General features: G+C 37.4%; 1 protein-coding gene across 4 annotated transcripts in view; it reads left to right on the top strand.

The window, feature by feature from the left end:
* The window catches only part of GPLD1 (glycosylphosphatidylinositol specific phospholipase D1), a 71,153-nt gene that overhangs the window by 36,461 nt on the left and 21,723 nt on the right, over positions 1-12,969 (top strand). For all 4 annotated transcript variants that reach the window (XM_056823511.1, XM_056823512.1, XM_016431749.2 and 1 more), the window contains one exon: positions 8,578-8,764. In XM_056823511.1, the coding sequence (XP_056679489.1) occupies positions 8,578-8,764 (187 nt within the window). The remainder of the gene's footprint in view (positions 1-8,577; positions 8,765-12,969) is intronic.

Raw genomic sequence — 12,969 nt, 5'->3', positions numbered from 1 at the left:
GGTGGAAGATTGGGCAATACTTTCCAAAGAGTTTTTCATAAAACTATGCAATCAAAAAAAATTTTAAAACAGAAGGTGTCACTTTATCATTGGTAACAATCTGTCCTCAAACTGGACCAGTCATCCTTGTTTCTCTAGGCCTCAGTCTCTTCACCTATAAAATAGCAAGATTATAGAATCAAGGAATCTTAGATTTAGAAGAGAACCTAAAGATTATAAAAATTCTATCTCTATTTGAAATACAAATCTCTAAAATAAAATAAAAAAATCTCTAAAAATAAAATATAAAATACATGTGGTAATCCTTATTTATGTAACTTGTTGTGTGGGGAGACCTATCTTTAGACAGTTTTTAATTATGGGCACATTCTTCCTTATTTAGATGAAAAAAAAAACAACCCAATACTTTCCTAGAGATGGAAGACTTCTTAATTTTTGTTTTGGGGACAAACAAAATAAATCTAATCTCTCTTCCATTTGATAGTCTTACAGTTTTTTGAAATATATATTGTCTTCTTTTCTCTGAGCTAAGCATCTTAATTCATTAACCTAATCATCATAGGACTTTTTTTTGTTTTAAACCCTTACCTTCTGTCTTAGAATCAATACTAAATGTTGGTTCCAAGGTAGAAGAATGCTAAGTTCTAGGAAATTGAGATTAAATGACTTACCCTGGGTTACAAAGCTAGGAAGTGTCTGAGGCAAGACTTGAACCCAGGACCACCCATCTCTAGGCCTGGCTCTCTCTATCCACCTAGCTGGCCTCCAGCATGTGCTTTATTTTATTTTATTTTTATTTTATTTTATTTTTTTAAAATTTTAATATTATTTTATTTGGTCGTTTTCATACATTATTCACTGGAAACAAAGATCGTTTTCTTTTCCTCCCCTCCCCCCCCCCCCGCCTTTCCCTCTCCCATAGCCGACGCATGATTCCACTGGTTATCACATGTGTTCTTGACTCGAACCCATTTCCCTGTTGTTGGAGTTTGCATTATAGTGTTCATTTAGAGTCTCTCCTCAGTCTTATCTCCTCCAACCCTGTGGTCGAGCAGTTGCTTTTCAGCGGTGTTTTTACTCCCACAGTTTATCCTCTGCTTGTGGGTAGTATTTTTTTTTTTAGATCCCTGCAGATTGTTCAGGGAAATTGCATTGATACTTATGGAGAAGTCCATCACCTTCGATTGTACCACAATGTATCAGTCTCTGTGTATAATGTTTTCCTGGTTCTGCTCCTTTCGCTCTGCATCACTTCCTGGAGGTTGTTCCAGTTCACATGGAATTCCTCCACTTTATTATTCCTTTTAGCACAATAATATTCCATCACCAACATATACCACAATTTGTTTAGCCATTCCCCAATTGAGGGGCATCCCCTCATTTTCCAATTTTTGGCCACCACAAAGAGCGCAGCTATGAATATTTTTGTACAAGTCTTTTTGTCCATTATCTCTTTGGGGTACAAACCCAGCAGTGCTATGGCTGGATCAAAGGGCAGACAGTCTTTTATCGCCCTTTGGGCATAGTTCCAAATTGCCCTCCAGAATGGTTGGATCAATTCACAACTCCACCAGCAATGAATTAATGTCCCCACTTTGCCACATCCCCTCCAGCATTCATTACTTTGCATAGCTGTCATGTTAGCCAATCTGCTAGGTGTGAGATGATACCTCAGAGTTGTTTTGATTTGCATCTCTCTGATTATAAGAGATGTAGAGCACTTTTTCATGTGCTTATTAATAGTTTTGATTTCTTTGGCTGAGAATTGCCTGTTCATGTCCCTTGCCCATTTGTCAATTGGAGAATGGCTTGATTTTTTGTACAATTGATTTAGTTCTTTATAAATTTTAGTAATTAAACCCTTGTCAGAGGTTTTTATGAAGATTGTTTCCCAATTTGTTGCTACCCTTCTGATTTTGGTTACATTGGTTTTGTTTGTACAAAAACTTTTTAATTTGATGTAATCCAGATTATTTATTTTGCATTTTGTAATTCTTTCTAATTCTTGCTTGGTTTTGAAGTATTTCCCTTCCCAAAGGTCTGACATGTATACTATTCTGTGTTCGCCTAATTTTCTTATAGTTTCTTTCTTTATGTTCAAGTCATTCATCCATTTTGAATTTATCTTGGTGTAGGGTGTGAGGTGTTGATCTAAGCCTAATCTTTCCCACACTGTCCTCCAATTTTCCCAACAGTTTTTATGAAATAGTGGATTTTTGTCCCAAAAGCTGGGATCTTTGGGTTTGTCATATACTGTCTTGCTGAGGTTGCTTGCCCCCAGTCTATTCCACTGATCCTCCTTTCTGTCTCTTAGCCAGTACCAAATTGTTTTGATGACCACTGCTTTATAATATAGTCTGAGATCTGGGACTGCAAGACCCCCTTCCTTTGTATTTTTTTTCATTAATTCCCTGGGTATCCTTGATCTTTTGTTTTTCCAAATGAACTTTGTTATGTTTTTTTCTAAATCAGTAAAAAAAATTTTTGGGAGTTCCATGGGTATGGCACTAAATAGATAGATGAGTTTGGGTAGGATGGTCATTTTTATTATATTGGCTCGTCCTACCCATGAGCAGTTAATGTTCTTCCAATTGTTCAAGTCTAGTTTTAGTTGTGTGGAAAGTGTTTTGTAGTTGTGTTCATATAGATCCTGTGTTTGTCTCGGGAGATAGATTCCTAAGTATTTTATTTTGTCTTGGGTAATTTTGAATGGGATTTCTCTTTCTAGTTCTTGCTGCTGAGCTGTGTTGGAATTATATAGAAATGCTGATGACTTATGTGGGTTTATTTTGTATCCTGCAACTTTGCTAAAGTTGTTGATTATTTCAATTAGCTTTTTGGTTGAATCTCTAGGATTCTTTAAGTAGACCATCATGTCATCTGCAAAGAGTGATAATTTGGTCTCCTCCTTGCCTATTTTGATGCCTTCAATTTCTTTTTCTTCTCTAATTGCTACTGCTAGTGTTTCTAATACAATGTCAAATAATAGAGGTGATAATGGGCATCCTTGTTTCACTCCTGATCTTAATGGGAATGGATTTAGTTTATCCCCATTGCAGATGATATTAGCTGATGGTTTTAGATATATACTGTTTATTATTTTTAGGAATGACCCTTCTATTCCTATGCTTTCTAGTGTTTTTAGTAGGAATGGGTGTTGTATTTTATCAAAGGCTTTTTCTGCATCTATTGAGATAATCATGTGATTCTTGTTGGTTTGCTTGTTGATGTGGTCAATTATGTGGATAGTTTTCCTAATGTTGAACCAGCCCTGCATCCCTGGTATGAATCCTACTTGATCATGGTGGATGACCCTTCTAATCACTTGCTGGAGTCTTTTTGCTAGTATCCTATTTAAGATTTTTGCATCTATATTCATTAGGGAGATTGGCCTATAGTTTTCTTTCTCTGTTTTTGGCCTGCCTGGCTTTGGAATTAGTACCATGCTTGTGTCATAAAAGGAGTTTGGTAGGACTCCCTCTTTGCTTATTATGTCGAATAGTTTGTGTAATATTGGGGTTAACTGTTCTCTGAATGTTTGATAGAATTCACTGGTGAATCCATCAGGCCCTGGGGATTTTTTCTTAGGAAGTTCTTTGATGGCTTGATGGATTTCAATTTCTGATATGGGATTATTTAAGAATTCAATTTCCTCTTCTGTTAGTCTAGGCAGTTTGTATTTTTGTATATATTCATCCATTTCTCCTAAATTGGTGTATTTATTGCCATATAATTGGGCAAAGTAATTTCTAATGATTGCCTTAATTTCCTCCTCATTGGAGGTGCTGTCCCCCTTTTCATCTTTAATGCTGTGAATTTGCTTTTCTTCCTTCCTTTTTTTAATTAGATTGACCAGTACTTTGTCTATTTTGTTTGTTTTTTCAAAGTACCAGCTTCTTGTCTTATTTATTAAATCAATAGTTCTATCACTTTCGATTTTATTAATTTCTCCCTTAATTTTTAGGATTTCTAATTTGGTTTTCTGCTGGGGGTTTTTAATTTGATCGCTTTCGAGTTTTTTCAATTGCATTTCCAGTTGATTGATCTCTGCTCTCCCTTGTTTGTTAATATGAGCTTTCAGGGATATGAATTTGCCTCTGATTACCGCTTTGGCTGCATCCCAAAAGGTTTGAAAGGATGTTTCGCCATTGTCATTTTCCTTGATGAAATTATTAATTGTTTCTATGATTTCTTCTTTAGCTAAACGGTTTTGGAGTATCATATTGTTTAATTTCCAATTGGTTTTAGATTTGGTTTTCCATGTACCATTACTAATCATTATTTTTATTGCCTTGTGATCTGAGAAGGCTGCATTCATTATTTCTGCTTTTTTGCATTTGTGTGCTATGTTTCTGTGACCTAATGTATGGTCAATTTTTGTGAATGTGCCATGTGGTGCTGAGAAGAAGGTGTATTCCTTTTTATCCCTATTTATTTTTCTCCATATGTCTATTAATTCTAATTTTTCTAAGATTTCATTCACTTCTTTTACCTCTTTCTTATTTATTTTTTGATTTGATTTATCTAAATTTGATAATGGTTGGTTTAAGTCTCCCACTAGTATGGTTTTATTGTCTATTTCTTCCTTCAATTCTCCTAGTTTCTCCATTAGAAATTTGGGTGCTATATTATTTGGTGCATACATGTTGATTAATGATATTTCCTCATTGTCTAGAGTCCCTTTTAACAAAATATAATTACCTTCCCTATCCCTTTTGATCAGGTCTATTTTTGCATTGGCTTTATCAGATATCATGATTACCACTCCTGCCTTCTTTCTATCAGTTGAGGCCCAGAAGGTCTTACTCCATCCTTTAATTCTGACCTTGTGGGTGTCAACCCGCCTCATGTGTGTTTCTTGAAGACAACATATGGTAGGGTTTTGGATTCTAATCCATTCAGCTATTCGTCTACGTTTTATGGGTGAGTTCATCCCATTCACGTTCAAAGTTATGATTGTCATTTGTGGACTCCCTGGCATTTTGATTGCCTTCCCTAATTCTAACCTTTTCTTCTTCGGCTCTACCTTTTAGTCCAGTGATTTACTTTGAATCAGTCCCCCTTGTCCCCTCCCTTGATGTTTCCCTTTTTAGTCCCTCCCTTTTTGTTCCCTCCCCCTCCCCCCTCTCTTTCCCTCCCTTTTTGTTCTCCCTCTCCCCCTCCCCCCCTTGGTTTTCCCTTCTCCTTACCCTTGTTGGGTAAGATAGAATTCAAGATCCCAATGGATCTGGATGTTTTTCCCTCTCAGAGTTGATTTCCCTGAGATTGAGGTTTAAGTAACCCCCCCCCCCTCTCTTCCTCTCCTTCTTATAGGAGTTTTCTTCCCCTCCCCTTCCCCTGTGAATCTTTGTGTGAGAACCATTATTCTATTTGGTCTTTCTTTACCCCCTATTTATACATTACATTTTCCCCACATATTAGTATACATAGGTTGATATAAATGTAGTCCTTATAGAAGAGAGTTTGAGTAAAAGAAGATAACATTTTTCCCCTTTCCTTAATATTTACCTTTTCAGGTATTCCTTGCTCTTTGATTTTCGGTATCAAACTTTCCACAGAGCTCTGGTCTTTTCTTTGCAAAAAGTTGGAAGTCTTCTATTTTGTTGAATGCCCATACTTTCCCTTGGAAGTATATAGTCAGTTTTGCTGGGTAGCTGATTCTTGGTTGGAGACCCAGCTCTCTTGCCTTTCTAAATGACTTACCCTGGGTTACAAAGCTAGGAAGTGTCTGAGGCAAGACTTGAACCCAGGACCACCCATCTCTAGGCCTGGCTCTCTCTATCCACCTAGCTGGCCTCCAGCATGTGCTTTATTTTATTTTATTTAAAAATATTTTTCCATGGTTACATGATTCTTGTTGTCTTCTTCCCTTCTTTCTTTCCCCCTCCCAGAGCTGACAAGCAATTCCACTGAGTTATAAATTTATTATCACTCACAACCCATTTCCATGTTATTCATTGTTGTAACAGAGTAATCTTTTAAAACCAAAACCCCAAATCCTATGCCCATATAAACAAGTCATAAATCATGTTTTCTTCTGAATTTCGACTCCCACAGTTCTTTCTCTAGCTGTGGATAGCATTCCTTCTCATACGTCCCTCAGAATTGCTATTAGTAGCAAAGTACATTTGATCATCCCACAGTGTTTCAGTTACTGTGTATAATGTTTTCCTGGTTCTGCTTATTTCATTCCGCATCAGTTCATGGAGGTCTTTCTAGTCCTTACAGAAATCCATTGATTCATCGTTCCTTACAGCAAAATAGCATTCCATCACCATCATATACCACAATTTGTTCAGCCATTGTCTAATAGAAGGACATACCTTCACTTTCCAGTTTTTTTTGCCACTACAAAGAGCATGGCTATGAATATTTTTGTATAAACAGATCCTTTCCCATTTTTTTTTATATCTTTGGGGTAAAAACCTAGTAGTGGTATTGCTGAATTAAAGAGCAGGCATTCTTTTAAAGCCCTTTGGGCATAATTCCAAATTGCCTTCTAGAAATAGTTGGATCCATTCCCAAATCCACCAGCAATACGTTAGTACAGGACATACTTTTTTGAGTCCCTTGGCTTCCTAGGTATTCTCCCCTGGAATACTTCCAGCTTACTAATATTATTCCTAAAATCTGGCTCTTCCCTCCGAACACAGTGCTTCAAATGTGGAGGGAGGGAGGAAAGGAGGGAGACCAGTGGGACTGTCACACCCTTTCTATGGAATTTAAGGTTCACCCTCTTGATTTATGTTGATCTCACAGTCCTACAAAACTCTTCAGTTTTTTTTTAATCTGAACTTTTATCTAGTAATGTCCTTCCTGCCTTATACTATATGTATTTTTTTTTAACTTAACAAAACTTAGAGGGACAGCTAGGTGGCCAGTGGATAGAGTGCTGAGCCTAGAGTGAGGAAGATTCACCTTCCTGAGTTCAAATCTGACATCAGACACTTACTAGCCAATGGACCCTGGACAAGTTACTTCATTTTGTTGGCCTCATTTTCCTCATATGTCAAATGACCTGAAGAAGGAAATGACAAACCACTCCAGTATCCTACAAAGAGTGAGAGACAACTGAACAACAACAGAGCTTTATTCTTATGTATACATATATACTCCCTGCCTTAGCCACTTCCTACTTATGTGACAGTGGGCAAGTTATTTTAACTTCTCAATGTAATTGTTCTCATTTATAAAATCTCTCTCTCTCTCATGTGGTTATTATGAGAAGCTAAGATAACATGTAAAGTTATTTGCAATACTTAAAGTACTCTATAAATGCTAGCTATTATTATTATTCCTATCATTCCTCCCCATCAAGATTTTTTTTTTTATTTCTTTAAAGCAAGATACTGTTTTTAGAGGATTGATAATGAGCCACCAAAGCCCTCTTGCTTCAGGACACTAATTCGTTCAATTACATCACCATTAAGTCAGGAGTCAAAATTTTGTCTTCACTGTTCACTGATGTGTAAAATGAACTGTCCTGTTCAAAGAAGGATCTCTTCAAATACGAATTCCTGATTATGTGGGCAACCACAGAAAGATACAGGCCTCAGGTTGAGGAACACTTCCTTTATATCAGGACTGAGGTATAGGAGGATGTCAGCATCCATCTGCACATGTTTGTCTTGAACACTTTTTTTTTTAAGCTAAATAAGGGAGGCTTTTGGCATGATTGGCAGCCTTGTGATTCAGATACTATTTTTTAGTAAACATGAAAACTTTGAGGTAGTTTTTTTGTACAAAGGTTTCTTGTTTGCAGATCTCTGGTGCTTGGATATCATCAATTCCCTGGAGGTTTAGTATGATATTCTTGGCACATGGTGATTAATAAATATTTTTTGAATGACTATGTGTATGTGTATATGTATGTGGAGGGTATCTTTGGCCTTAAAAATTTATATATATATATATATGTACATATATATATATCACTATAATTGTATTTAACTGCATTTGGCTTTCTTTGTAATACTATGTATTTAATTTTATACATTTAAAATATTATTCTGTGAAAGTGTCTGTAGGATTTGCCAGGCTGTCAAAGGCACACAAAAAAAGGCAAAGAATCCTTGTTTTTGAGTGAACGGGATTTGGGTTGATACATCTTTCTAAAACCCTCTAAAATAACCACCATGATAGTAAAGAAATTTACTAAGCAATATACAATACCCAATTCTTGACTCTTCCCTACTCCCCCAAAGTACAGTACTGGGATTTCATTGATTTAAGGAACTTTTTGCATAGAAATTCTTTCCCTCTAATACTGAATCATTTAGACAGATTATTGATAATTTACAGAGATTTGCCTGGGGCTCTGAAAGGTTGTGCATTTCTCATGGTGTTACATAGCTAGTATGTGCCAAAGTTGGTACCTGAACCTAGGTCTTCTTGACTCCAGGGCCAGCCCCTTAACCACTAGGCTTTACTAGTAATTTATTAAGGGGAAAAAATGATGAAAAGGGATTAGGAAGCTTTGACAAAGTCTTCAAGAAGAAAAAAACCCAAGGGAGAAAGTGTTTGGTTCCAAATCAAATTTTCCCTGTGATGCAATTGATAATCTCTTCTGATGTACAGGTCCATGATTTCAGCAGACCTCAACCAGGATGGCCATGAGGATCTGGTGGTAGGAGCACCAGGCTATAGCAGATTGGGCCATGTTCAGCTTGGGCGAGTCTATGTCATCTATAGCAATGATCTAGGCTTGCCTCCCATAGACTTGGACTTGGACAAAGAAGCACATATCATTCTAGAAGGCTTTCAGGTGTGGTTCCATTTCAATCTTTTTTCCTTTACTGTGTTTTACTGGAAAATAAATAATTGTCTAAAACTCATAATCCTATTATCATATAATTGTTGTATAAATTGCTCAGGATTTTTAAAATATCTTATTTAAATAGAGCATAATGTGTAATTAATGATAAAAAACCACCCTATGATTTAAGAGGCAGCTGGGTAAAAGCAATGAAAAAAAAAAAGCTTTTAAAAAATGTCTTTACTGAAGAAATAAAATGGAGACTGACTATGCCAGAAGCCCACCTCCCTCCCAACAGCATATATCTTAATTCTTATCAAGGAACTACTAGTTTAAAGCAGCTAGGGCTTTCCCCAGGGTAATGAGGTTTAGAAGGTGCAGGTAGCATTTTTATTCATCCAGGAGGTAGAAATAATGGGGCTTAACACTTAGCAAGAATAATGACTTAAAATAGGAAATTTAATAGATGGTGTGCTCATGCCCTCTCCTCTGGGTGTCTAAGACCCTTTCAGGTAATATGCCAAAAGTCAAAACTACTTTTATAATAAAACAAGAGGTTTTCTTTTCCAAATACAGTAAATATTGATAGATATAATCCACAGAAATAAAATCTCTTTGGGCTGGGGAGGGTTCTCAATTAATTTTTTAAAATTATTTTAAATGTTTACCTTCTGTCTTAAAATCAATACTAAGTATAGGTTTCAAAGCAGAAGAGTGGTAAAGACTCAGCAATTGGGATTAACGTGACTTGCCCAGGGTCACACAGCTAGGAAGTATCTGAGGCCAGATTTGAAAACCCAGGACCTCATTTCTAGGCCTAGCTCATTAGCCACTGAGCCATCTAGTTGCCCCCTCAATTAGCTTTTAAGAGTGTAAAGGGGTCCGAGACTAAAAGGTTTGAGAACTGTTGCTCTTGACTGCACTCTCTTCCCTACTCCAGCAACAGCCTTCCTAGCAATGACTTCCAAATATTCTAGAGTCTCCCCAACATAACAAAATTTGTCTTTTGACATTTGAGGTCCCCAGCTTTCTGTCTTGCATGCATGAAGTTCTCTCTTCCTTCATGCCTCTTCCACACTTTAAAAGTTGATTTAGGGGGATGCTAGGTGGCTCAGTCTAGGTCTGAGTTCAAATCTGTCCTCAAACACTTCCTAGCTGCAAGTCACTTAGCCTTCATTGCCCAGCCCTTACCACTCTTCTGCTTTGGAACCAATTCACAGTATTGACTCTAAGATGGAAGATAAAGGGTTAAAAAAAAAGTTGATTTAAAAGGGCAACTTGTTCGCTGTTTGTTCTCATCACATCTCGGGGTACTTGCCCTAGATCCTAGACTTGCTGTTTAGAGTTCTGGCCCTTACTGCTGCGATTGGAAAGGACAGTGGTGTTGTCTCCATTTGTAGACAAGCATAGAGTGGTCAGTCAAGGTAATCTCACTTAATGACATCTGGTGAATTTTCTTTGTTGGACAACAATTCTAAGTATTTTGTGATGTGAAAAATTGTATTGAGTCAGCTTACTTCTTCCCCTAGTTCTGCCATTAATTCCTTATGGTATCAAGCAAACCACTTAACTTTTTTTTTTATTTCAGTGTTGTTACTGTTGTTCAGTCATATCTGAATCTTTATGACCTCATTTGGGGTTTTCTTGACAAAGATCTTAGAGCGATTTGCCATTTCCTTCTCCAGCTCATTTGACAGATGAGGAAACTGGGGCAAACAGGGTTAAGGGACTTGCCCAGGGTCACATAGCCAGTAAGTGTCTGAGGCCAGATTTGAACTCATGAAGAAAGGTCTTCATGATTCCAAGCCCAGTTCTCTAGTCACTGAGCCACCCATCATCTATAAAATGGGAATAACACGAATGCTTGACCTCACTTCTTGTAGTTATGAGAATGAAAAGAAATAATAGGAGTGAACTTTGCAAAGTTCAATGACCAGACTCCTCAGTTATGCAAGTGAAAAAGAGAGGTGCATTTTGCCAATTTCTGTGTTTTATTTAGACCCATAAACACGGTGCTGTAAACAGCATATCGTGCTTTGGGACCGTAGACGTTATCTAGTTTAACTTTCTAATTTTACAGACGAGGAAACTGAGGCCCAGAGAGAAAATTAATTTGCCTAAGTGTACATAATAAGTGACTGAGCTAGAATTCAGGCCCAGGTTTTCTCAGTGTAATCCTAGTGCTCTTTTTTTTCCATTTTGGATAGCTCCCACAGAGCATGAAAAAAAAAAGTAACCAAATAACTCCACCTACTCATGTTTGCTGCTCATTACTCACCTCCTCCAGAAGCCTCCCCCTCTGTTTGTCACACACTGTTTTACAAAATAGAAGCATTCACAGTGGATGTCCTTTGGAAACAGGAATAATTGCTTACTTCGGTGGGTGAGTGAACTCTTATAGAAGCAGCACTTTGAATGGAAAGGTAGTTGTTATTGGTGCTTTAAAATTTTTATTAAATGGTGGTGGTGTTTTTAAAAAAATCCTTACCTTCTGTCTTAGAATCAGTACTAAATACTGGATCCCACACAGAAGAGTGGTAAGGCCTAGGCAACTGGGGTTAAGTGATTTGCTCAGGGTCCCACAGCTGGGAAGTATCTGAGACCAGATTTAAATCCAGGACCTCCTGTCTCCAGGCCTGGTTCTCTAACCATTGAGCAACCTAGCTACCCTTTAAGTACTGTTTTTGAAGATAAGAATGGTCTAGTGGAAAAAACACTGGCTTTGAGGTCAGACTCTTTCAGCTTTGCCATTAATCAGCTTTATAATTCTCTGAGCTTCTGTGTCCTCATCTGCAACATGAAGCAGTTCAAAAGGAGAGGGAAGGGGGGAAGCTGAGTAGCTCAGTGGATTGAGAACCAGGCCTGGAGATGGGAGGTCTTAGGTTCAAATCTGGCCTCAGCCACTTCCTGGCTGTGTGACCCTGGGCAAGTCACTTAACCCCCATTGCCTAGTCCTTACCACTCTTCTGCCTTGGAGCCAATACACAGTATTGATTCCAAGATGGAAGGTAAGGGTTAAAAAAAAAAAAGAAGAGGGAAGAAAACCAAATCACTTGCATTAAAGATGAAAAGGTGAATATACCATCAATGATGAAATTCAAGCAACTATTAGAGTTGTTTTGTTCAACTATATGAAAGCAAATTTAAAAGAAAATAGAACACTTATCCCTCTCCCCCCTCCCCCCATAAACTGGCTGTGCTATCAGAGCAAGAAATAGAATACCTAAATAAACTTTAGAAAAAGAAATTGAACAAGCCATACATGAACTTCCTAAGAAAAAAGCATCAGGACCAAATGGATTTATAAGCAAATTCTACCAAACATTTAACTAATTCCAACATTAAACAATTATTTGAAATAACAAATAAAGAAGGAGTTTTACCAAACTCCTTTTAAGAAACAAATAAGGAGTTGACAGGATCACAAGGGGCCTGATAGATCATCATTTGACAGGTGAGCCAACCGAGACTCAAGGTCAAAGATGGGATTTGGGCCCAGGTCTCTCCACCGTCCCATTATTGCTAGATGATCTCTAAGCTCCATTTTAACAAATGATGATGATGACGATGATGATGATTCCAGGATTAGAATTCATATACCTTTGGGGATGCTTAGTTAACTTAACTTTCAGAAGTCTAAAAGGGTACCCACTGATGATATACGGAATATGAGGCATGTATAAGTGACATAGGATGAGAAAACAAGAATAGTGGTTGGCAGGAACATTGGCCCATTGAAATATTGAGGACCAGCAGAGAAGCTAGTTCTTAGCGTTCTGAACATTGGTCACCACTCTATCTTCAGCTTGCATTATGTCTTCCAATAGTCCAGGAAAATTCCTTTTTTTTTTTTCCCAATCAGGTTCCCACCTACAAAAATGGCAGTAGGGAAAATGTAATGGTGTAGTGGAGGTTACCTAATAAGTATTAGAATCACTTATGGAAATAAGGAATTATCCTATAGAGAATACATCATACTATAGACATTGAAAGCTACCATGGTGTCATGGAAAGGCTGGGTTTGTTACAGAAGCCACAGACTTGAATCCTACCTAGTTAAGTTATTCACTAACTGTGTGACCTTGGACTTTGTTTAGATCAGGAGTTGGCATTCTACTGCCCAAAAGCCAAATCCAGTCCATGGTCTGGTTTTTATATGGCATTTACATTTAAAAATATAATGCTAGGGCAGCTAGGTAGCTCAGTGGATTGAG

This window comes from Monodelphis domestica, chromosome 3 (genome assembly GCF_027887165.1).
Source record: "Monodelphis domestica isolate mMonDom1 chromosome 3, mMonDom1.pri, whole genome shotgun sequence".
Taxonomy (NCBI): domain Eukaryota; kingdom Metazoa; phylum Chordata; class Mammalia; order Didelphimorphia; family Didelphidae; genus Monodelphis; species Monodelphis domestica.
Note: the sequence above shows the minus strand (reverse complement) of the source record. Positions and strands in the feature narration are given on the sequence as shown.